The 27,580-nt window shown below is 42.0% G+C and overlaps 1 protein-coding gene across 2 annotated transcripts in view; it reads left to right on the top strand.

Annotated features, from left to right (window-relative positions):
• The window catches only part of NCKAP5 (NCK associated protein 5), a 749,742-nt gene that overhangs the window by 432,885 nt on the left and 289,277 nt on the right, over positions 1-27,580 (top strand). For both annotated transcript variants that reach the window (XM_086957062.1, XM_086957063.1), the window contains exon 5: positions 21,773-21,922. In XM_086957062.1, coding sequence (XP_086813188.1) covers positions 21,773-21,922 — 150 coding nt within the window. The remainder of the gene's footprint in view (positions 1-21,772; positions 21,923-27,580) is intronic.

The following is a 27,580-nucleotide window of genomic DNA, read 5'->3' as shown; positions in this document are numbered from 1 at the left end:
GTGCAATCAAGAAGTGAGGGGGCGGGAGAGTAGGCAAGGCAGGCGGCTGGGGGCATGTGCACGCGCTTTTAAGCTCAATGCGCATGCGCATTGAGCTTAAAAGTCACGGGCACTGCAAGGAATCGCCACGATTCCTTGCAAGTTGGATAAAGAGTGGATAAGCCCCCATAGTCTCGCTTGCTCGATGCGCATGCGCATCGACAGGCGAGACCTAAAAAGCACAAATTCAATAAATATTACAAATGTAGACTACAATACGCTCAGTTTTTCTGAAGATCAAGTATGCAAATCATTCAGAAGTGCAGGCGTGATGGAGCACCAGTCCCAAATGGAATACCACTAGCATTCTATAAAACCAATCCTGCCATCTGGGCGGCCAGCCTGACTTTGATTTTCAACAGTGCTCGGAAGCTAGAAACTATCCCGGACTCATAGAAATGCTCCATAATTAACCCGATCTTCAGGGGGGAGACGCTAGCAGCTCAAAAATTATAGCCTCCTCATTGTTAGATACTGAGGCAATGCATTTTGCCCGCCTTCTACTAACTGAGTTATTACTTTGGGCTGAGGAAAAAAATATCATTTGTTTTCATTAATCTGGGTTTACACAAGGTGGTGGCATGGCAATTATCATCTTATCACTTTCTGTAATAATAGATAAATTAAAGTTAAACAAGCAAGCAACCTATCTTTGCTTTGTGGAACTCAAGACCGCATTTGACTATGAGCAGCATAATCTTCTCTGGCAGACATTGACATGCTTGGGCATCCCTGAACGCCTCTTAAAAGAGCTACAGATGCTATAAACGGGCACTTGGGCAAGAGTGAGAATAGGCTATGGCGCTTTCTTGTCCAGGAAAAAAACACCTCCTAGGGTTTAAAGCAAGGATGCGTATTGGCACCATATTTGTTCAATCTATTGTTGACAGACCTTACCCCAACCTTGGACGAGGTAAATGCGCTTGCCCCAAAGCTAGGAGATTTGCATATCTTCAATCTTCTGTACGCAGATGATGTGATTCTCCTTAGTGAAGCAAAAGTCGGTCAACAACGCCTCATGGACACACTAATAGCTCAGTAACCAATGGCATGTCAATAAATCAAAAGAAAACTAAAGCCATAGAAGTGAGTAACAGCATACAGAAAAGGTATGAATGGTATCTAACAAGGACAACAACTGGAATCAGTGAAAACCTATAGATACCTCGTAGTTCTATTTGATGATAAAGGGTCCTTCCACTAACACAGGCAGGAGCAATAAAGGAAGGGTAACACACTAACTTTGTCATTTCGAATGCTACAGAGATCCTTGGATAGTCCAAGCTTCCTATCGTTGCTAAAGGTAATTGCAGCAAAACTACCTCTGATCCTAACCTAGGGAAATGAGGCATTACGAGGCAAAGACTTAAGGACCTTAAACTTGATTATTATTAAAATATTCAGATCACTTTTCTTCCTTCCATCTAACACCTCTAGTAAACCTATCAATTGCCAGAAAAGGGGCATACATTAAAATATGGAAAAGAGTACAGTCCTCATTGGACAACTAACTGTGTAAAGCCCTCTGGCACGATGTCCAAACAAGCAAAATTGCACCTGCTCGCCAGTATCTAGACTCGGCCATTGACGACCTGGGCGTTCGATCATTATGAGAAACAACCTTTCCCCAGTTGGCATTCTCCAAAGATCCCCTCATACTATGCCTTGTTTCAGGGTAGCAGAAATCTGGGGTGGCAAATTTTGCCCATGTAACTTGTGTTTGCCTTGGTCTTATGAACGAAAGGAGGACATCAATGAGAGCACTTTTTAACCAGTGTGGTATTCAAACCTGAAGACTGGCTGTTATTGCGTGCTTCAAGGCACGGACACCATTTTGAACTGTCATTGTCCAAAATTTTTAAAGCATGCTGCAAAAGAACCTTATTAATCATGTTGCATAAAGCTTATGGACATCACTTTAAAAAGCTATTTTTAATTTTTTTGAAAAGCAAACTGCAAAATATTGAAATATTGTGAATTTTATTAATTATGTTCTTTCAATGTCAAGTGCAATAGTCCCTTTAATCGTATAATGTTTTATGAAATTTGCTGTTGCAATTGCAAAAATATTCTATTGAATGCTACGGTTTTAATAACTATGCATAATAAAATTACTAAGAGTTAGAGCTTTTGGTCTCCACATATAGCCCCAGTGAACACGACCGATCGGGATCTTATCATCCTATATCTTTACTAAATGCCGATAACAAAATCTATTCCAAGATCTTGGCTAATCGACTATCTGTAGTCATGGCGTCTTTAGTTTCACAACAATAGCACGGTTTCATACCGAAAAGAGGAACTGTAGATCATGTGAACAAGGTAATTACGCTTTTTGATATTGCGGCAGCGAAGAAAAATAAGTTACCGCTGATCTTACTCGACGCTGAGAAAGCGTTCGAACGTGTTCACTGGGGCTATATGTGGAGACTCATGGATAAAATGGGGTTTGGACAGAAATGTATTGTTGCTTTACAGTCTCTTTATCCCCTACGGCGAAGATCTCTGCTATGGGACTACTCTCGGACTCCTTGAATATTACTCGGGGAACTCGCCAAGGTTGTCCTTGTTCTCCTCTTTAGTTTGCCTTATATATTAACCCTTTTATTGAACATCTGAGTCGAGGCGTATTGATTCTACCCTAACGAGTATTGGGCTATACTTTTTCTGTCTTTGCATACGCGGATGACATTGCTGTGCCAACAGCAAATCCAGTTACTGCTTTTGAAGAGATTGAGCAATTGGCGAAGGAGTTTGGCAGAGTAACGGTTACAAGCTTAATGAATCAAAGACGCAGATTCTGTGCTCTGACACTTTAGTTTGGCAGGACGAGAGGGTAGTTAAAGAGGTTACGTATTTAGGGATTCAGTTAAAGGCGAACATGACCGAATTAGTGGATGGAAACTGGAGCGCACTGATGGCTAAAATTAAGAACTCCTTAGATAGGTGGGAGTGTTTACATCTTACCATCATTGGTCGGTGCAATATCATAAAATGAATGTACTACCAAAGGCTCTTTACCTGTTAGGTCAATACCTTTAGAAATATCAAAAAATAGGATACAGACCTTACAGTCGATGTGTGGCAAATTTATTTGGAATCAAGGCAGACCTAGGCGGGCAATGAAATATATGACTTTACCCCTAGTTAGGGGCGGGATGGCGGTACCTGATTTTTTCTTATATTACGTAACTTGCTTCTTATTGAAGATGAGGGTATTGATTACGGGTGAAACAGTGGTGGATACGGCTATTGCCCCTTCTATTTTTGAAATGCTGTTAGGCCCAGTTGCAAAACAATGCTTATTTAATGAGCCAGACAGCAGCTACTATAAACGGACACGTTTCAAGGTATTGGTCAGCGCAGTTAAGGTCTGGAAATGGTTTACTAAAGCAACGGCAATTGGGAAAATTTCCTATTACACTCCTTTTAAAGCCTCTAGGCATCTTCCAGGGATATTTTCTGACGACATGGCAATAAAGTGGCAGAGGAAGGGGGTGAGATGCCTGGGGGATCTACATATGGACGATGGGACTCGTAAGTCATTTGATGAGTTAAAGGAACAATTTTCTTTCCCTAGAACTTATTTTTTTTAATTTCTACAAATACGGGATTACTTATCTCGAGGTGAGATGGCATTGCAAAAAAATAAAGCAGTTGAAGGAGTTAGAAGACAGATTAAAATAGGAATGTTATATCAAATATTGCTTATGGGGAGAACTGATGACCGCGACAATGTAAGGCTGAAGTGGGTTATTGCACTAGATGACCCAGATATAGTTGTAGAAGACTTGCTTTTGTTGTCTAACGAGGCATTAATGTCTGCAAACTTAAAAGCCCAATTTTTTAAGACGCTGTTTGATTTATACTATACTCCCTTTCGAATGGCAAAATGGGGGGGGGAAGGAGGGTAAATATTTTCACTGCAGGGCTGATGATGCAGATAGCATACATATTTTTTTTAGTTGAGCTAAACTTCAATGCTTTATAGCAGAAATCGGAAAGTTTTTGTCACTGGTTATTAAAATGCCTGTAGATATCACACCCGCCATGATGCTACTGGGGAAAATACCCACGGACAGGGCAATGGACCCACTATATCAATATCGGCATTTTATTTTCTTCTCTATGACTGTTGCACGGTTATGTATAGCCACTGAGTGGCTTCAGGAAAAATCACCTGATTTTCATCAATGGCGAGCCAAAATGTATAGTCTATTTAATCTGGAGTGGGATCTCTTTTCTATTAGGGGTATTAGAAAGAAAAAATTGGGCATAAAAATGTGGGGTTCTTTTCGCGATTATTATGAGTATTGATAGTAGATGAATGATGAACTGTATAGGAAATCGATGGAATACTGAAAGCTAAGGGGCCAGGTATTGTGGGTAGGATGAATTGTTTTGTTTTGATTAATTGGCTCTCTTGTAATGAATGCTGGTCCTTATTTTTGTATTTGTATTTGTGTATGTTTTTTTCCTGTGAACATATAAATAAAATAAAAAATAAAAAAGAGTTAGAGCTTTTGGTTCAAAAAGCAAACAATATGTGCAAAAATGCTTTTTTGAAGATTAAATGAATGTACTGGTCCTTTGTCAATAGTATTTAGTATGCCATTATTTTCTGATCATCACTTAAGTACAAATCTCATCTTCTGACTCCCTTTTATTATAATACCCTTCAGCTCAACTCTAATGCAGCCTTTTGAGGTAAGCAACCCGACTAACAGCTTCCATACTGTTGTAGCCCTGGATGTTGCTTTAGTATTCGATTTTCTTTCTACAAAATACTGGGGCAACACAGACAAAGTTGCCCAGCTGTTCCCAAAGATTTTCCCTTACATAAAGTAGACTCCGAGCTTTTTTCTGTGTACTGTCAAATGTATCCTTTTACGCTGCTAGGGACTGAGACTCTCTGCATCCACATTAATTACCGTTGTCCATATTATTTCTCCCCAACATGTCAACAATTGATACATATACATCATTTAGGGGTCGCCAGGGTCGCTCCTGCAACCCCTGTTTTGCCCCTTGCATCCCCTGGCACTGCCTTTGCGACCCCTAGCTTCAAAAGTGGTGAAACGAGTGCCAGGAACTCATGAGCAGCTTGTCCTTAGGGACATCGGTTGGGCCCAGCTCTCCTTGTTTTCTGTCAATCTTTTTATACTAATAGTGAATAATGTAACATTATTTACTATTATAGTTATAAAAATGGAGTCCAAATAACTGGAAAATTACTTTGCTGGACATATGAGGTAAGTTAAAAACATGCTTTTAAATATATGTTGTGTGCATTCTTGTGGGAGTGTATGTACTTCTGAATGAATGTGTATACATAAGCAGAGTGTGAATATGTGTGTGTGTGTGTGTGTGTGTGTGTGTGTGTGTGAGGAAAAGCGAATGTCAAAGGGCATGTGATGTCCCTTCTGCTCCCCCCCCCCCCCCGGAATTTTGGTGAATTGATGTCCATGATTTGATATTCATCATATGAAGACAGGGCTTCCAATCTTGAAAGTGCCAAACGAAGCACTGAAACAGAGAACACACTGAGATAACTAATTGCAAGGGAACTCAGTGCATGCAATATTAGACATGCAGGAGCAGAAATAGCCACACTCTGAAATGAAGAGTGGTTACTAAGCCCACAGCACCTATCGGGCAGCCTCTGCTTCTTCCGGCGTACCATGCCCACCAACAGTCAGTAGCATAGATATCAGAAATTGTGCTGCTTGGTGTGACTCTCACATCTGAGATGGGCTTGCAAGCCTAAACCATGACATGAAGGTCCAGCAGCCACCAGCTGGCACCTCCTACAACATCCAACAAAATGGCCGATATACAGGCAGCACTAAATAAATCAGTATTTACAACTGCAGTGCATATCATTCGGGCTTCACCCTATGATTCTATATCTTACTCCTTGTACATTCAATGCTATTATTATGTTGTACAGTGATCTGATACCATTATTTGGTCTTGTTTGTAACATAACATAACAGGTGTATTTGTAAAGTGCACGATTACCCATAGGTGTCTTGGTGCTGAAAAACAGATGCTTATTGCTACCCAACTCAATGGTACTCATTTGATCGACCTCAGATGGATGAAAGGCTGAGTGGACCCGCCGGGATTTGAACCTGTGACCATGAGGTCGAACGCAGAGTAGACACCCTGCAATGGACGCATTAGTCCACTGACCCACCAGATCCAGCACTTGTTTGTTTGTGCACTTTAGTTTGTGCCATATAAAACTTCATAAATAAAAAATAAAATAAAATCCAGACTTAAATATACACACAGTGATGGGAAATTTCTCAAACCTCGCACGGTGACTGTAAAAACCTAGCATGTAGAACAAACAACGTTAAGTTCAGCTTTGAGTTCACACACACACAGCCACGCAGAGCTGACACACAAAACAGAGTGAGATGAGATGATGCAGAGGGGACTCTCTTTTTTTATCATGAGATTCTCTGAGTCTGTCTCTTGTACACAGCCCCACATTGGTGTGTGATGCTATTGTATAATTTACAATTGTAAATTGTATAATTTACATCACCTGAGACTATGATCTCCATGAACGTAAATAGATATATAGAAACACAAAGCACATAAGTAAAACTCCCAGACCCCACACATCTCCGAAATATAACAATATTTTTAAATACCTTCTTCTGCCTAACTTATACACAATATTACGTTGTGGTGGCAGATCAGACCACCGTTGTGTAGTGAAGTGTAAAATCGTACACACAACATAGCACCTCTCTAGGTGACAGTGAGTGGCACAGCACATAAAGGGTTATGCCTCAGAGAAGAGAGTATATAGCTGGCACTTCCACTGAACTCTGGTGTGATTTGTCAGCCCTGATATCCTGGAATTGATGCTGGAGAATTCCTTTTACTGGGGACTGTGCCAGACACGGGGACAGCTGTTAATTCCAGGGCTTTACCTGCTTCATAGCAGCTGGATCCTGATAGAGAAAAGCAAAGACACTACGCACAGACAGTATCAGTGGTAATTCGACCAACGCACACAGTCACATCCTTTACTGACAGGGGTGGTGATTTCACTGGAGGAAGGAACCGATGTGCACACTTAGCTGGTGTAATAAGCTGTAGATACTCCCTCCCCCTTGTCAAACATATATAGATTTTTCTCACCTCTGATGAAAATGAAAGTACATAAACAATGTTATATGTGGTCGTTTTACTAATATATTTGAACTCTGTGCAATATGGATATACATTATCGAATTGATGATAGGAACATCGTAGTTCAGTGTGAGGTTGCTTGGTTTATTGGAAAAATATTTTTTAGATGCTGCTAATCTGGGAGGCCTTGTTTGACAGTTCTGAGTGGAAGATTCTTGGTCACTGTAACTGAGATTAGCCCTTTAAGAAGGCGAAGAGGGGCAACATTGTACAGGCACCCATACGTTGTAAATACATTGAAAATGTGATTCAAACTGAAATACGAATATTTGGTCTCTGCAATACTGAAAAGAGATTGATAGATTTACAGCAATTTTGACATGAAGGTTGTATGTGATACAGGAAATATTTCTTTTTGATGTGCTGCAGATTTTGTGACTTTGAAAAATTAAAATAGATCCATCAAAGCGAATATAATTGACCCAGAATCTGTTTTACCAGTTTGCTAAAAACAAGTGGCCATGTGATGGGAAGGGGGGCGGGTAATGAGGGAATCCGTCAGAGAGGTGGAAAGCTTTCCCTTCAAATACATGAAATTGTGAACCAGAGGTAGTCATAACATGGCGTTATTCACAAAAACATTTGGGAACTCCCACCTGGTTGTAAAACTGTTCAGGTAACTTTAGGCACAGGGCATGGCTAACTGTCCCCAATATGAGTTTGTTACATGGGCACATTGGGCATAGAGCAAAGTATATCATAAACAAATTCTCGAAATTAACAAAAACATTTTTTAAAGCAAATTATATATGGTATACAAAATCCTTTAATCAAAGAGTTGACTTGAATTTTTGGTCGAAAACCCAGACACTAACATTGACCACTATTGATGAGTTCTGCAAAATAATGCCACTGATGAACTGCTTAGGAGCTGTCACAGATGGCATCACAAATAACATTATCAAGGACTTCTGTGGTGACCACATATCACACCATCGTTTTTGTCTCATCATCATTGATATCATCAGGGACTTCATTAAAGATGTTACATATGCCCCCCCACCACAGCCTACTGTATGCAATGCATGCCATTTGGTAAGTCTCTTTTGTGATTTGATAAAAATGATGTATTCCTTGTAACTTATTTTTTTCATTGAATACTTATGTAGCCACCACAAATCTGGTATGAATTGGCTTTGAGGATTTCAATGCAAATAGAGCAGATCGTCTTTCCTTCCATCTGCCATTGAACAGGCACACTCGAAATTCATGCAGTACTACTAAATACCTAGCAGCTGCAGGACTTGGTCCATAACAAAGGGACCATTATAAGTGGTATTTTGATTGACTGGGGTTCAACATATTGTACAGTAAGGGGCGCACATTTCTACTATGGGTCTCAATAGCATCATTCCAATTCTTTGTGGGTGTTGACACGTATGCCTATGATTGGCTACAGCATATGTTTGGTATGTCAATGGTCCTGAGGAAGATTCACAGATTATGTTTCACGTTTTCACTACCTCTAATTGAAATGCAAGTTGGTTTCTTTTTGTCATCTCTCCATCTTTCTTTCACATTGCATGCTGCCAATTCAATGAAAGTTTTCAGGAGCAATTTAGTTGTGACGGCAGCTTAGCAAGCAAGGAGAGCGGGCACCTAATCCCCCAGTTTGGTAGCAAAACACAACTACAGTTGGATAATTGGGTGCAGTTGCCATCTCAGACCCCTGGGATCTGGTGCCACTGCACCTGCTACACTATTGCTAGCTAAGCCTTGTATATTATGCGGATATATGAATGCATCCCTATATAGTCGAGCCCGGATTCTGAGCAGGGTTAGCCCAGTGATTTTACACAACAAGTTCGGTACCATTCTGAGCGAAGACATGTATCACAATTCTTCACTTTGGATATTATGTCACACTGCATGCTGCATTATGATGATAGTCTAAGGCAACTAAAAAGTATATGGTTGAAATTGGGGTCTTTACTTGTGTTGCTTTGTTTAGGTGTGTCCATCACCGGCTGATTTTTTAATACAACAAATGTGTTTTCTTTGGTTTAGTATGTCCTCAGTGTGTCAGAAAAGTGTTTGGCTTTTGAGACGTTTTTTCGTGGTTTTAAGTTGAAAATAACAGGAAAAAATGTATCTTCCTAGTCACTGCCTAGAATTCTGAAAAGTGTTATGTCACACCGCTGCCTCACTGAAATTAACTAACCATTTAAACGTACAGAAGGAGTTCACAATGACTGCTTTCCTTGAAAAACCCGGGGAATGGCCCTATTACATCAATTAAAAGGACTACCTCACAGACACAAAAAGGCCTTGGGTGGAAGAGGTAGCCTTATAGGCTTGGGGCACCTGGACTCCCTAGAGAATGCAGTGTCCTGCATTGTGCCAAGAGCGTTGCGAATTTCTGTACCATCTTTGAAACTTAAAACCTACAATGAGTTTCTGACTTGGCAAATAACAGAACATTCAAAACCAGAAGCCTATTGTGGCTATGTAATGAAGATTTGAAATTGGCAGCAATTTTTTTGTTCCCCGCTGTGTGCAGCTCATGCCGTAGCTCGTGCGCTTATCACAGAACAATGTGTTAAAAAAAATACAATAGTAACTTCCTCCCTTTGCCATCTCTCTACCCATTCACACATGGTCACATTACAGCTCTTGGAGAGTGAGAAAAATAACTTCCCTGCAACCCTGCTCTCCAAACTGATCCATTCTGCTACGGAAGCAATATTATCCAAGTGGGAGTTCATTACTACATAGTTATTGACCGGGGTGGAATGAGAGGGACCAAGTCAATAACTACATGGGAATTCACTCCCACTCTTATAATACTGCTATTATAAATCAAACCGTTAAAATTTTGGGTGAAATTAACAACATTGTTAGTTTGATGGTGTTTTTTTAGGGGGTACTGTTTATGTGGATGGCTACCAGAATTTCTGATGGATTTGTTTAATGACAGATCCTACCAAATTCGGCCTAGACAAAAACATTGCAGTCAAAACATAGTTTTGCCGAGATCACTAAAAGGAGCATGTAGAAAGGGTCGCAAAACATTTTTTTCACATTATCAATCATTTTGTGGTGGTTTTATACACATTTTAGGAGTTACAATGTGTTCAAAGTTAATTGCAACCTGTGAAAAATGTTGTTCCTCTACTGGGTTTTGATGAAACATCTATAAGAGAAAAGAGTTTTCTTTCTTGATTGTCTAGGAAATTTATGGTTAAGGATCCAGAAGCTAAAACGAGGTATTATTTTCTATAAATGTGTGTATCCCTACCTCCCTCATCCACGTGAGAAAGAAGTCTGACATGCTGAGTAAAACGTACTTCCAATGGCAGCGTCGGCTAGCTATTTATCATTTGAAAGCCCAGTATTCTACCGCAGCTTCGCCACAGAGTTCTAATGAATAAGGGTGTTAACTTTCGATATTCACAAAACATGCGAGGCACACAAAAACACCATGTTGCTGGAATTGGAACTGTTTCAAGCATTTCTGTCGGAGCAGAATGTAAATGAGCATTGAGAGGTTAATAGTTATACAACTGTATTCTCCAGCAGCTTGTATCTGAGTAAGGCACAGCGTTTGAGCTAAATGAACACTCTTGTTCTGCATTAGAACTCTGTGTTCTTCACAGGGGGAGATGGTGTAGTTGGTACTGTAATGAGGCTTGTCTCAGGGGCTTGCTATGATTCTCTTGGGCAGATAACGACCAGTTAGGAACCAATGAAAATGCAGCATTTTGGTAGTGCACAACTGTCTGATTTGCAAATGCCTATAGGACATCTTTAGCTCCTCTGATAGAAAATAAGGAGTTTGGTTATTACTGCCATTTGGTCATACAGCACAGTGTTGATCAGTTCTGACTGTGCTGGTGACACTAACAGAACCCCAAACTGCTGCAGCAGCTGTGGTGTTTAAAAAAATTGGTGATACCTTAGAAGCAAAACAATGCTTCCCATCTGTCCTTCAGGGCAGCTGAATGAACAATGGCACAGATAGTACACGACTGGCACTTCAAGTGGGAAATGGGATGGCTTTTTGTGTTTAGTTTGGTAATTCAGCTGTTTCTCTAATACTGTACAATGGAAAAATAAATGTGAAAAGGAAATTAAAGTTGATAGACATTAAAACACCTGTGAGAAATAAAAAGATGTATGTGGCATGGCTAAGTTGTAGGTTCAGCAGAAATATTTGTTTTTTTGGAGAGTGTCGATGGGAAGGGGTGATAATTGAAAAGGGGCCTTGGAGTTAGTGGACGTTAGTTAGCTAATACGTGACCCTCTTGCTTTGTGCTCCCGGCTGGGCCTTCTGATTTGGAAAACCTTAACTAATCATAGTCCCACGTTTTAAGAGAACCAGGCGGGATGGCTCGTCCTTTTCTGTGGCTGCGATCTGGGACCTTTTACCCTTACATCTCAGAAACATGTCAAATGAGAATGTTTTCCGGACACACCTGAAAACCTATATTTTCTGTCTCTAACTTGACAATTGTTGTTAGGACATTTCCTATATGTGCATTGTTAGAGGCTGATCGAGGTGCGGGTCTAATCTCAAAATGTCCCATTGGAACAAATAATACAGTCACCCATTTTCAACTTACTAAGTTTAAGAAACCAAGGGGAGAGAGCCCGCATAAAGAACAAGAAGAAGATCAACATTCAGAGGCATAAGTGCTCGGCCCGACATAGTCTGATCTTGCTGTCTCTCCATTTTTATTTTGCCTCTTGGACTCCAATCCTCTCCGTTCTTCCACCTTTGATCTACTTCCATCTGAGCTTCATTTCTCACAGGATGTGCCCTACCGTTAGCATCCTTTTTAAGTGAGTGCCTTTTCAGAATCACAGACATCTTTGAATTGTGTAAATCATGTGCTGAGTAGGTACCTCATCATTCCTTTATGGTTTCTTACGTTAACCTTTTTTTTATTGACACTCAGAAGTCTTATTTCATTTTATCTGTCAGATCAAGACAGTGGCATAGCGAGTCTTCTTGGCCTTATGTTAACAATTAAATGGTAGGGCCATTGGTTGCCTTCACCATGGCAAATTTTGTCTTCTCGTTGCCGATGTGTGTATTGAGTTTTTAACCAAACAATAGAAAAAAGAAACAAAGCAACAAGAGAAGTAATTGAAGTTGTGGTAGCAATTCAGCAATCATTTAGATGACGTTACGCCTCACAAAGAGGCTCATGGACATCTCTACCTTGTTGAAAAATCCATTATCATAATAAAGGCTGCCTGCAGTGCTTCCTCATATAGTTATTCACAGAGTTAAATGGGTGTACTTCCAGCCATATATCAATAATAGGGCCTGGATATACCTTCCTTTTCAATGGGATGTCATGAATTGACATAAATCATTTAACTTCACCCGACTTCAGAACAGATATATCAAAGCCTGCCTCTGCACCCAAATTAAGGACATCATAAAAAAACAATGAATTCACTGAAAAAACACAAGTTAAAAAATGTGTCAAGCTCAAAACACAAATTTGCCATTGCTTTAGAAACGAAAAAGAGACCTATCAAGAAACCAACTTGGTGGACAGCACAAGTTATGGACTATGGTATGTCCTTTGGTAACCATACTGGTTAATTTCAGTGATTTTACACAATTGTGCAAAACCATAACATGGGGGGGGGGAGAGAAACCTAAGTGTACCCATTCAATGTTGCTTACTATTGCCATTGAGGGATTGAGTTCTGGTGATCTATAAATACACCAGGCCCTGCTCCCAACTTTGGTGGGTAGCCAATTCCCACTATGCACGTACTTTGACCATAGGCAGCAGGGTTTGTCACACTGCCTAATCTTCTGTCAGACCCTGCCCCCAACCCTGTTGCTGGCCAACCCTCACGGTACACTGCCTTTGTGCACAAAGGAGGCGGTGACAAAGGCTAGGCCCTACACCCAACCCACCTTTGTTTTTGCTTATTATTGTTCTATTTTTCAGTTTTTATATTTTTTAGAGTAGGTTGGTTTGTAGACCTTGGGATCACATTTGTAAACCCAAAATGATTTTTTCAGGAACACAAGAGGTCCTGGAGTTACACACCCTGCCAAAACACATTTAAAACAGAAAGGGTACAAACATCCAGTGGGGGCCTTAAATTTTGAATTTGTGTTCGTGAACAGTCTGTGATTCTTGGTTTACAGACTTTCCCAAGATTAAACAACTGAGCTGTACAAAAATGTTCGTCTGTTCAAACCCACTTGCATCTTTCTTAACTTTAATTTTGCAAGAGCTATTGAATGGACTTACACAAAAATACAAAAAGTATTGTATGTGGTTTTAGCTGTGGAGTTGAGCAAAATTCTTTAATAAGAGCAAAACATGTGTCAGGGTGTACTTTCATTCATTCCATGTTCGCTTGGATGGTATTTTACCAATCCAAAGCTGTAATACTGTGCCTGGAGTGGTTAAAGGCCTTTGTCATTTGTCAGCTCGGGGAAAATGGTAATAGCTAATTGTATGCATAAAGACTTTCTTTAAAAAATGCATAAGAAACATATTTTAATTGTTGACACTAATGAATCAGTAATTTAGTAAACCTTGAATGCGATTCAAAAGAGTGTTTGGCCATTATTTACCTTAAAGAGATCTAGCTGTTAAATAGCTCATTTGATATATAGTTTATATTAAAGTCCTTATTGTCCATCAGACAAAACTACTGTGGTGAGACCCTCAAATCATCTGAAAACAGTTCTGCTGGGTGCTACCTAGTAGGTCATTACCATACCAGAGCTGAACCAGCCTGTCTGGGGTCAATTATTGGACATTACTTCCCTACACTTTAAGTATCCAGTCCATAATTCCTTTACTTTCTTATTTGGACGGCTTACTCTGTCCAGCTTACAGATTTTGTCAACCAAAGTCAGCTATTCATTGACCTTGGTGGAATTAGACTATAATCTTTTTATACAAATCTCTCTTCTTGCAATGAGCATAAATTAAAACACAAAATGTTTCAACGCAGCTATTGATGATCCGTGCCACAATGAATCAGATAAAACCTTACCTCCACTCACTGCCTCAGGATTTGGGATATTATATCACTTACTGCTTACCAATAGTTATGGAGCAACAGGAAGCTTATGAACACTTAAATATCGTTTGCACTGAATTCCCCACATTTTGGACATCTTGGAAGGATCTCCAGGACTATTTGCACTGGCTTGCTCGGGGTCCAGTAGATCCTCTGTAGTGTGTAGAAGTGTTTTTTTCTTTAATGCAGTAGGTTTTACTATTTTATAAAGCAGATTCAAAGATCCTTGCCATACAGCGCTATGACAAGGATCCATTCCATGCAAGGACTTAAACAATTTGACTTTTGAGAGAAATGTAGTAGATTATTCACATCGAAAGTATGGACAGCTAGGGGGAGGAATGATATTATAGAGTTATTTATTGATGTTAAGGGCAATAAGATCCACAATCGAGATGAGATAGAAGAGTAAGTTTGGAACATATTTCAGGCTCTATGTACAGAAGAGACACTTTTTGATACTCAAGAGATTAGAGAGTCGCTAGTAGATAAGAAAATCCAGATTCTGTCAGACACTGATATGCATCTGCTGCAAAAGGAGATTCCATAAGAAGAAATCTTGCTTTAGATAAATAAATCCAGTTGTGGAAAGACAACAGTGCCGGATAGCCTATCCGCCAAGTTGTATAAGGCATTAAAGGACATGATAATCCCGGTATTGAAGCATTTATTTAATGAAATGTACAGGAACCGAGGGACAATGTTGGTGTCATGGAATGAGGCCAGATTTAGCTGATTTTAAATAGCAATTTAAATATCGATTATAAGGTATATGCAGGAATTTTACTGCTCAAATTTGCTGAAGTATTTGATTAGGTGACACCCAATGATCAGAAAGGCTTTATTTCCAGGCAGGCAACTGCATGACTTGATTCACTTATTAATATCCTCAATAGATATGGTTGTTGCAAATACCAGTCTGCTTGCTGTGAGTATCACCCCTCATCAGCCAGGCTAACTTGAATCCAGTGGCACAGTGAGCACAGGACCCACGTCTGGGCATACCCTCCCACTTAGGGCGACAAAAAGCAAAATGAACAGATGACAGACAGAATGCTGAACAATGCAAATATTCACCCCATCACAGATCTGAGTATAATCCATCATTCTTTTGCTCACCGTGCCACCCCAGTTTGGGCCCAGCCACATGCAAATCAGTCTTGACCCTGCCCCTCATGGGAACAGTCCATCCCGAACTGCCATGCCAGGTCCTCCCTGGGCCGGAAACAAGCATCCTAGGACCGATTTAAGGGTATAACCCCTCATCAGCCAGGCTAGCTTGAATCCAGTAGCACAGTGAGAAAGGGACGCACGTCTGGGCATGCCCTTCCCACTTAGGGCGACAAAAGCGAAAAGAACAGATGATGGACAAAATGCCGAACAATGCAAACATTCACCCCTACTCACAGATCTGGGTTTAGTCCATTGTTTTATTTGCTCTCCACACCACCCCAGTTGGGACCCGGCTACATCCAAATCAGTCTTGACCCTGCTCCTCATGGGAACAGTCCAGCCCGAACTGCCAGGCCAGGTCCTCCCTGGACCAGAAAGAAGCATTCTGCGACCGGTTTCGGGGTATCACCACTCTTCAACCTGGATAGCTTGAATCCAGTGGCACATGGTTCTTAAGTAGTTGCCCTATTTCAAACACTTTTTCCTCAAAATTGGGTATGCATTTAGCACAATATTCTGCCATTGCTAGGGATGACCTTACCTCTTTGTTGTTAGTGGGAACATGTTCCCCAGTGCATTTATCAAAGAACACTTAGGTTTGACACCCCCTTCACCAATCACATGTCCTAAGTAAGTCACACTCCTCTCTGCAGTTTTGCACTTACTTAATTCAGCAGTCAAACCATTGCTCTCCAGTATGCTTAGCACTTTCAGTAACCTCTCATCATGCTTTGTTCTCTATTTTACCCAAAAACTAAAATGTCATCCTGAAAATTCAATACACACTCCTTCCCAAACAGATTGTGCTTGAAATGTTGAAAACAGCTGCCAATGCAACAAGGCCAAAGGGGCGTACATTTTAACTGAAACATTCAAAGCTGTTATCTTCCTGCACCTCAGTGTAAGGAAAACCTTATGTTATGCGCTGGAGAAATCAATAGTCGAAAGCCATGTGACTCCCTTGAGACTTGACATCTTGTCTGTGATCTCGGGTAAGGGAAAACGATCAATAAGAATGTTGTTGTTCACATGACATAAATCCACACAGAGACTGATTTTGCCATTACAATTGCTTGCTATTAGCGCTGGAGGAATCCAATCGGAGCACTCTACTGGTACAATAATATCCATCTCCTTCAATTTTTCAAATTCTTTAGGTACCTCCTCTCATACCATCATAGGCACCATTCTCACTTTGTGAACTTTAGGAATGGCACCACTCTTGAGCACAATATAATGCTCAAATCCTTCCATCACACCTAACTGTTTATCAAAAACTCTACTATATATTTTTTCCAATTCAACCCCCACTGTACTTCCATTATCCACCACCAAAATTGTTCCCACTCTGTTCAGGTCCAGAACAATATGAAGATTGCCTTGATCCTGCCAACCCAGGACAGATGGCCCTCTTTTAGCCACATAGAATTTACCCCTTGAGTGTCTGCGTTTAAAAACAAAGAATAGCCGTCTGGAACCCAAAATAGCAATCCTTTCTCCAGTAAATCTTTCTGGAATGGTATCTGTTGGAGAAAGATGTGTGCCATTTTTCTCTAAAAATGTGTTCTTCCAAACCTCTTCATTTACGATGAAAAAGGTGATCCTGAATCAGCATATATTTTATACTGTCACCACCTATTGAAATGTTGCATTCAGATTTACCAGGTGCCCCTCTCCTCTATATTCAGTAAAAAAAATTCCTGTAAATTCATTACACTGTCCAGCTTCGGAGACTCATCCTCTCCTTCACTTTCACCTCATAAATACACTTCACTTTGTATTTCGTCTTCTTGCATACTTTAGCATATTGGCCCATTGTACCACAACTACTGCATTTTGCTTGAGCGCAGGACATGTTTTAGTATATGCAAGGTGTTCCTTGCTTCTACAATGATAACATTGCCTGTCATTGGCTCCGCGTTTGTCTTTAATATCAATCTTTTTCTCGTACTCCCCATTGCGAGGCATTATTTTACAAGCACACCCATGTTCCTTGTCCGATAGCTTCACCTAAGTGGCACATCTTCCTGATATCTCTGCTCTACATACAATGGTCTGCACCTCCTCCAGTGGTGAATCTCCATTTACCCATAGTCATTCTTGTATTGCAGGATTATTAGCATGATTATTAGCATGCATGTTCAATTGATCTCTAATTAAATCATCGTGGATGACACCAAATTTACAATCACTGACCAATTTTTTTAACTTTCCCACATAAGCGTCTGCTGATTCCCTCTTGCTCTGCTTGCATGGGAAAAACTTAAATCTGGTAATTCCTATGCACGCTTTAGGCACAACATCATTTTCCTAATCCTGTAAAGCAGCAATAAATCCTCTATCATTCTCTTCAGCTGTAACTTTTGGCATGCGACTATATGTTTTAAGGCCAACTGGACACAAGGAATACAAGCGGTCCCTTTTTTTCATTCAATTGCAGCAATATAATTCTCAAAATATTCCTTCCATTCTATCCACTTCATGGACGGTTCGAATACTGACACCCAAAATGCATGTAAGGGGCTAATTGAGAAATCCTGCTGTGCCATATTTCAGTTCTACAGGTAGCTGTACACCTTTGGAATAAAATATACGGAAAACCAAGAGAAAAAATAATTGTTCCCAGACATTTAGATCACAGAAATGCAGCATTAACTGTGCAATAGTACTTGTGCCCCCAAACAGTTCCTTAACAAATAACTGGTAAAGTCTCACACCTGTTTCCTGTGTAATTTGAAGATCCAGTGAGCAACTTCAAGTAAATGCTATAATTTTTTGTTAATAACCATCTTTATAACAAGTTTTCAGGCAAGAATAGGCAGTATTACCTACAGAAAAAGACTGTGCATAGAATGACATAAATGGCAGCATTTGGACAGGTAAGCACAAACACACCACATCAATAGCCTATGAAAGGAGCACCATTTCCCCCACACCCGAGCATGTTTGTGAGGACACCCATAAACAACAGAAATGAATATTTTTCCTGTTGCACACACCAGTCTACCCCTGACACCAACAAAAGATCAAGGTGGGGCGTCGGTTTATTCCATGCACAAGCCACATTTCTCTTGGCCACCAAACAGGCCACCCCACTAAAATTAATTCAGCCCTCATACCCCCCAGCTGCTCCATCAGTCCCAGCATCGCAGTGTGTGGACTCAAGTCCAGAGGGTGCCCAAGAACCACGGAGAGTTCCCGACTCACCCCTTCCAAGAAGGGGCACAGTGTCAAGCAGATCCATGCCACATGAAAAAAATTTGCCACCGGGAGCGCACATCGCATGCAAGCGCTTGATGCGCTGGGTGACATTTGGTGTAGGCATTGTGGGGAGAGATAAGTCGTATGGAAATAGTTGATCTGGATTATACCCATATGGGAAGAGTTTGTCAATTCACGGGGCGTGACACAGTCCTCGCTCCAGTCGTCTTCATCAAGCTCCTCCTCCAAAAGTTCTCCTTTTTATCTGAGCAGCGCAAACCCATCTGGGGCATGAATAACCAATGAGTGATAGATCTGGGAGATGGCACCTTTCCCCTAGTGCCACACAAAGAATTTGGCTTCAAGAGGACTGTATTCAGGGAGCGAGGCATCTAGGGAGACTTGTTTTCAAAGGGTATGTCGCGATTGGAGGAAGCGAAAAAGTTGCGAATTTAGCTAAAGTGTATTGATGTTTCAGACCCTGATAAGGTAAATGTTATGATTTTAAAAAAAATTACCTGCTCGTCGTAGCAGGATTCAACAACAACTTTTAAGGTTTGAAAGATGCACTTACTCACCTCTGCACCTCCAAGCCTATCTTCCTAGAAAAGCCCCACATGGTCTTCCGGGCAAACTCTGTACTCCAATGAAGTTGACAGGCCCGATGATCAGCGCAGACCAGATCCCAAATTACTCCGGCCAAGCACTCCCTCCAAAACGGTTAAGAAAAGTTCCTTAAAACCATTAAAATGTTTTTTTTCCAGCTTGTCGCCAAATTGTTGTGGTGCTTGCGTCACATCACAGCACAATGTGCATACCGATTCCGTAGTAGAAAAGAAACTTCTTTATTATTGCAATAAACACACGCAGGAAACAGGTGTGTCTGGTTCGGGAAACAACCTTTACAACGCAACTTTTACACCGCACTACCATTGCAACAAAACTTTTATAACGCAACATCCATTACAACGCATGCATTTACAACGCAACCATTACAACGCATGACACTACAACGCACACCACTACAACGCTTGCCATTACAACGCAGTCATTACAACGCATACCCTTACAACGCATAGCATTACAACACATAGTACCCTTACACTATCCAACACTTACCCTACTGTTGCACCCCCTGGAGTTAGAATTGTAATTTTTACCCCTACACTATCCAACACTTACCCTACTGTTGCATCCCCTGGAGTTAGAATAGTAATTTTAACCCCTACACTATCCAACACTTACCCTACTGCTGCACCCCCTGGAGTTAGAATAGTAATTTTTACACCTACACTAGCCAACACTTACCTTATATGCAATGTAATGGTATGCGTTGTAAATGTAGTATGCGTTGTAGTGGAATGTGTTGTAAAGGTAGTTTCAGAGAATTTGTTGTAATGGCATGCGTTGTAATGGTATGCGTTGTAATGGTTGTTGCGGTTGTTGCGGTGTAAAAATTGCGTTGTAAAGGTAGGCGTTGTAAAAGTATGCGTTGTAACGTCATACATCCGTCTGGTTCCACTGCTGCAACTGTAATCAGCCAGAACACTCTGCGCAAGCAGACTAGGTCATGAATGACATTCCATAAGATATATTCCCTCTATGCTGCACCTCCTGACACAAAGTACATATAACCTCCTACCCATTTGTTTTCGTCAGCTGGAAGTTTTTTAGTGATTCCTTCAATGGCCTTGCATGTGGTGGTGCTGCGGAAGTGCTTGGGAGAACGCTGATGTCATCATATTCAGATGTTGTGTAACTTGCATAGGCCTGGTGGATAATGCACTGGGGTTTGCTGGTCTCCAGTCATGTCTGAGGCCTTGATGACTTTCAATTCCATTTGCTGTGAGCTGCCTCTGGTAAATACCACACCAGTAATAATGGTTAGCAAAATCACTGGAAGTTGTTCTAAATGATGTGGACATTGTTGTGTGGTGTCTCCTGATTGTCCAATTAAATGAATGCTTAATTTATTTATTTACCTCTCATAAGGTATTGCAGTACTCCTGCATGGTCCACAGAACCAATGAGATGGTCCCTGGGGATTTCTGCAAAGGTTTACTTCCAGTTCTGGGTCCCGCAGTGCTCCTTTCTAAAAAACAAAGTTGTGTTCACTATGAATAGATCGTTGTATTTAATGTTTGAGCCTAGAGGTTTACTCGCAAGCCCAAATAAGAAATGTTTATTGAATGTTTCAGTGAAATGTTGGTGTTTCTTGCCCAAGCACTGCTGCCACCCAACCCCACAATGCGCACTGCCTATGGCCATGCCTATGACCTGGTCCTTGCCCAAATCCCTGGCAGGCAGCCAACCCCCTCTACTCATGGCCTCACAGTTGCCTGTACAGAAGAAATTAGATAAAGGTTTTTATACGGGGATTGCAGGATCCCATTTATTATATCCCCATTTTGTCTATAATATCTCATGGTTTCACAACAACACGTAACCAGCACTATGCAACTTGTTCTTCCGGACCAGTGCCTACCAGCCGAAACTGGCGATGAATGCTTATTGTGACGTTGTTGTCTGCGAGGACAGGTACATCATTCTGATCAGGTGCTACAATTAGATTTAAAAATGTATAAATTAACCTATGCCTCAACGCCGAACTCAAAGTGTGCTGCCTGCATGAAGAAAGGCAAGGGAACAGCAGTCCATCTAAGATCTTTCAACCATGGAAGACATGCCTTAAATGGCTGCCTCTTGGCGTTTGATGTAGGTTTAGTGACTGATATACCTTACTGTCTCCTCAATACAGTGCGCCATCGCCAGTCAATGCAGATTCCTTCACAAGTTTGTGCCATGCCGACTCTAGGTCTGTGTATTTTGTGTAACACGGTTAGGTGTCACTAAGTGTGGCTGCAGTGTACTAAAACATCTGGCCAGATTGTATGTCAATTACATTGCATTGATGTCAGTAAGTATTTTGTGTTGTTCTGCGATGTTGCTATGATTAATTGATGTCTGCAATTAAAGGAACAGAAAAGATATGTTTTGTAAACCAAAATTGAAGTAAACCAGGGAACGTGGAGAAATTATCATTTTTAATGTGCGGGCACCGTGCCCAGTGCGCCCTTTCATTTAGCCAAATGTTGATTTCCCTGCTTCTGAAGGCTAACGTCCTGTGTGCCCCTTTCAGGAAAAAATGCCCGAGGAGGAGAGAAAACGGAAACCAGCAGCGGCGGACCAGGGGTCTCCAGACAAGGAGGATTCGAGAAGCGAGTTCGGCAGCATTGAGGAGGAGAAGGAGAAGACAAGACTGCTGTTGGAGCGGTTGAAAACCCTTGAGGTAAGAAATGAAAGGTGGTCACACATGACCGAAGCCCCATGCCTTCGACTCCTGCTGGAGTGCAGTGTTGTGCCCTATAAATCTTATCTGTTCCACTTCACCTACGCATCGTTGCTCATCACAATTTATTTACACCGGATGGGTGAGGGAGCCCATCTTGAAAACACCGAACAGAATCTGTCAAATGTCAAGTATCGTGTTCCTTTAAAAATAACACCATAAACAATGGTTATACATCACAAGCTGGAGTCAAGGGAACACTTTGCAGGCTGACATATACACCGATTCTCTTTCAACTTTTAGTTGTGGTACTGCAGCTTCACATATGTGATTTGCAGGAGTCCATTATCACAGTTTTCTGTGACTTGTGTTTCTGTCTCAAGGGAGCACATTTTTATTGATGTTACATTTGTTTGAAGTGGTAAGGCTTCACTGTTTTTGCAGTTCGGCTGATTGGGTTGCATGTGCTCTTGTATGACTTCTGCATAAAGCTGAGAACGAAGCCCTCTTTCTATGCAGAAGATAAATTACAAAGACATATCTGAAGTACACAATAAGAAATTTTGAAGGGACCAATCAGTTTTCACTCAACAGAGTTGATGAAAGACTTAATGGGTGTGCTCTAGGCATGCAAGAATTTGCTAGTTTACTGGCGGGCAGAAGACGTGATCGAACACTAGCATGTTGCTCTCCAATGAGCGCTAGCTAGATCCACGGAAACCTGAGACTCGCGCTTCTTACATCCTTCCATAAAGATGATTCAAATCAAGTAGCAATTTTCTCGATGATACTGGTTTTGCATTTTCTGCTGTGACGATGTTCATTTATATGGATGTGAAGAGTAACAGCATTATATATAATGATCTCTTTAAACCGCTTGGAGGATTAAACTTCTGTATCCATGCTCAGCATAGGGTCTTGTTGCCTTTACCTTTTCCTTGCAGGAAAAGACTTCCTATGCTCTGGTTTGGGAATCAAATTAGACTTTCCCTTGCTATGATTTAGCCCAGTAACTACCCCTCCTACTAAAGTTTTAACTCAAATTTGATTTTTGCATATTTAAGGGGCACTTAATGCTCAAAAGTTGGACGTTATCGATGGAAATTCTAAATCCTCATTCACAGAATCATATTTAAGTATTTGAAGACCACAGACCCCACTTACTGCTGGGAAAAATATGCAAGCCTTCAGGGTTAGGCTTTGATACTTTTGTTTTCTAGCATAACAGACGAGAACACGCTCAAGGCTTGCAACACCAACACCAGCAAGGAGCACCCTCCTGGCTATTCACAAATATATTTCATGGGCATTCTGACCCTGTAAATGCACAAACATTAACTTCTTCAAAACCATTGTAGTAAAATGTGTTTCCATTTTTGGGAACGGGTGTTCAGCACCCCCATTTTTGGGGGGATTCATGGCAACGAGTTTATACACGTGTTAATACACGTCTGCCACACTTACTCCTTCAGATTACAACAAAACCTGGTTCAGACATTTTCAGTTGATGGTAGCGTTGATATAGACCTCAGGACTGAGTGGTTTAAATTACTGACCCGCCACCATCTTGATGAATGTCATTCGATTGAACTTAGATGAGAAGGTGCTAAGCTTGTCCGGATCGTATCAGTGCTCCTTCCACAGACTTCAGCGGCATTTTAGATGCTTTTGTCTGATGTGTCTGAAGCACTGTAATTATGTCTTCTCCGCGTAAACTGTCTATCACCACTTTCATTACATTACCTCTAGTCTAGATGGCCGAATGGGTCAGTCATTGTTGAAGAGCACTTATGGCTTTAACCCTTTCGATGCTGATGACGAGCTGGGCTCGTCATGGTGCACAGTGGTCGTGTGCTGATGACGAGCCCAGCTCGTCATAAAACAATGTAAAATAGCAATTTCCAGCACAGGAGGGGAATTGCCTTAGCAGCGAAGGTGTTAATTAGCTTCCTATATAGTGTTTTTCCATGAAAGACTCCTGGATGTTGTATAGTAGCGTGCCGATCAATAAGAACGACATCTGAGAAAAGAGCATGCGGCTCACCGTACCCTTTCATTAACTGTTGTTAGCTATCCTGCCTGAACTTACCATTCCATGTTGTTTTTGGCGGTGGTGTCAGAAACTTGAGTGTGGTTGTTTTAAAACCTTTCCTAATTTTTTTTGTAATTCTTCAGAGTAAGTGAATCCTTCTTGTACACACCTTATGGGACAAGCAATAATTCTTGGGGAAACAAAGTTACAATTAAAACGAAAAACCGCTCTATATATATTAGTAGTCCCTCGTGCAACATTAAGTCCCTCAGTTTTTACTTCGAAATGACTGATTTGTCTTGACAGACTGGGCTTGGTGCATTCTATAGGCATGTACCTTGTGTGTTCGAAGCAACTAGTGAATTAAACTGGAAACCTTTTGTGACAAACTTTGGATCTGAGGCAACTGTGGGTCATTAGAACTAATTTATACCGAATGGGAATGTTGAAGTTTTGTTTTTATTTAAGAACTCGAGTGAAGGTCTTGGCACAAGCATGTATTATTACCAATCCACTATGATTGTAATATACAGTAATGCTCTATGTTTTGATGGGTTATAAAGGCCCTTTTATTTTTACTTAAACACTTCTTTTAAGGTCAATCGTTATTTGTAGATAATTTACTCTTAACCAACTGCACTTGCATATTAAGCCAGTCTATCTTTTCTGTTTAATAACCACAAGCACCTTAGGTACTCGACATTGCCTAGCTCAGGAGGCGGCTACATTATATATTCCATTTTTTAAGCTACTACCATTCCTTTTTAGGTCGAGCTGGTGTAAGCAGTGCGAAGCACTGCGTCCCGCGAAGCATCTTTTGTTACTCACTTCCTGGGAATGTGAGACAGGGGATGGGCACGCGAAAGCCCTCAGCGTTTTCACCTCGTGGGCGCGCACGCCCAGCCCGGCGCCATGCACATCTCCTGTCCCACATTCACAGCAAGTCAGCCTCTCGCCTCTCTCAATCGCACGCGCAAACACACAGCCACTCTCACCCATGCACACACACGCAGGCACACACACACGCACGCACACACACACACACTGCATGCACACACGCACACACACACCCACACACACCCCCCTCACAACTAAGCCCCACCCGCCCCACTCACCGGGTTACAGTCTCCGTCACGCGGGGCTTCCCTCACTTGCATCGGTGGCCTCTGCTCCTCCTACATGCCACCAGCGTTTCACAGCCTCCCCTGGGGCGGGACTTCCGCCTTCTGCCCTTCTCGTCCAGTCACTTTGTGGGCGCGCGCTTCCCGCAGACGGCGGAAGTCCCGCCCCAGGGGAGGCTGTGAAACGCTGTAGGAGGCATACGAGTGCTGGAGTCTCTGGGATAACAAATCGGGCGCTGCCGCTTTACATCCCCCTTGTGCAAAGTCCTCTTGTTGTACAACCCGTTTGGTTGTGGTGAGTTTTGTGCTCGCAGGCTGCAACTTCGGGGCAAGTTGTCGTGGCCTCTCGTCTAGTGCAGTTGGGAACAGGGTATTAAAGGTGACTCACACCCTCGTCGGGGCTTGGGGCCGATGCAGTCACAGGCTGGTATGACGGGCAAGCATTGGCGGCATTGAGTAAATAAAGGGATTCGAGATGGAGGAGGGTAGGAATTCCTTTATTTTAAGTACAAGCGGAGGTCATCTCTCCTGGGGGGAGATGAATAATTTGTTTAAATACCTCTTCTCCAAGCTGTTTATATGCGCAGCTGATACCGGAATGTGTGGTGTTATCGACATCGGGAGGAGAGACCTCAGCATTTGTATTGGATCGGCGAGGCAAGACAGATGTTGCCTGCTGGAATACTCAAGCGGCCGACTTGAAACAGCAGGCGATGGGTTCGAATCCAGGCACAGTAAATTTCGCAAGCCTGGAACAGATTAGCCCTGAACTTTTGGACTCGATTTTAGACCGCCGCCGGTAGATTGGTGTAAGCACGAAGCTTTATGAGGTGTTTACACGACAATGAATACCCCTGGGGTGGGGCGGCATGGAGGATACACACGTTAAACACAGTCCATCCCTAAAATCGTCCAGGTGTCCCAGTTGTTTGTGGTCTTGCGTCGGGTTTTGTAACGGTGAGTGTGTGGGCGCTGGTGCCCCCCCTCGTGTTTCCTTTGGGTTTGTGTCTCCTGGCTGGGGTGCGACTCATCCCCCCTGCACACTGCAAGCCCAGAGTTGCAGGGCCAAACTTCACACACGATAAAAGCACGCCCTGTAGCCCACAGCGCGGGAGGCGCCCAAGCATGTGCCCGGGTCAAGACTGTGCTCGGTCGTCCCTCTTGGCCTTTCAGTCTTGCACCCTTGACATCGGGAAGGCATTCACTACTCAAGGTATTGTGAATTTTGTGATCCTATTAAATCTCTGCCTCTGGTGTTTTTCCGCCAAAGCTTTATTGTCTGTAACATGGGCAAAAAGAAGGTTGTTTTTTGGGGTCCCGACAGCCCCCCTCCCCCAGCCCACACTCATGCAAGTTTCAAACTAAATTAAACTGGCTCACCCTGAGAATCTTGATTCACTGCCACTCCCCCGGAACATAAGCTCTATTTCTCCACGCAGTCTTGAGTCTCTTGTTCTGGGGGCATATTCGACTTCTGTGTTAAATCCCTTTGTGAGGAAATTGTTAATGAGTGCATGCCTGGTAAGGGGCCTATTTGCAGCAGTCTGGCGGGGAAGCGCAAGAAAATTAATTTGTAAATAATGCCTGTTGCCCTTACCCAGATATAGATATTGGGCAAACAGCAAAATGTGGTAAATAAAACCCTGAAATCTAAACCAACTGAGCCCACGATTGCAGTGAGCAGAGTCCAGGAAGTATAGCGGCTTGTCGTATTTTCAGTATCAACGTTTTTTTTTTTCTTTTTGCGCACCCAGGCCACGCTTTTACTTTATTGGCAGCCGCGCCCCTTTCTTTATAGTGGCTCACCGTATTTACATTAACTGTTTTTTTTTAATGCACAAGCATTCTGACTTTCACTTTAATGGAATACATTAATGGCGGGCACGCCCCATAGAGCACCTTGCTGAAATGATTGGGACTGAAAGGAAGTGGCGTGCTAAAACGCATGTGCGCAATGGGGCAAATGCGCAGTATTGATGACGGGCATTAATGGGGAGCTTCAAGTTATGGATCAGCAGCTGTAGGGGCAGAATGGAGCAGCCTTCCCCAGAGGCAGCACAGCCAGCACTCCCTGAGCGAGGCATAGTGAGTTCACAGATACCTCATCAGCACTCCCTCCCACTGCAGATTTGGGACAAGCCACCAGTCACTTAAAGTTGATTTACCTACAGCCCACCCTGAGGGACAGCTGCATGGCCAGGCCCTGAATACTTTTTTGATCACCATGTTTCTGGCAGGTATGTTTTTTCCCCAACGAGAAAGATGTGTTTGAACATGCTTGTGTACCATGTCTGGGCGAATATTTGTTTTTCATTTGGCTCGGCATTTTTGTGTTAAAAAGACAACAGCAGCTGATGACTTTCTTTTCTTAAAGGAAAAGTACAGTGAGCTGGGCACAACAATACCAGCTTAGCAAACCAGGTAACATTATTTCTAGGCCAGAACTTAAATAAAGCATTTAACAGTTCAGCCAACCTACAACACCTACAGTTCATGTCAAAGTCA

This window comes from Lissotriton vulgaris, chromosome 2_1 (genome assembly GCF_964263255.1).
Source record: "Lissotriton vulgaris chromosome 2_1, aLisVul1.2, whole genome shotgun sequence".
Taxonomy (NCBI): domain Eukaryota; kingdom Metazoa; phylum Chordata; class Amphibia; order Caudata; family Salamandridae; genus Lissotriton; species Lissotriton vulgaris.
The sequence above is the reverse complement of the archived record's forward strand: the minus strand, read 5'-3'. Positions and strand labels throughout refer to the sequence as shown.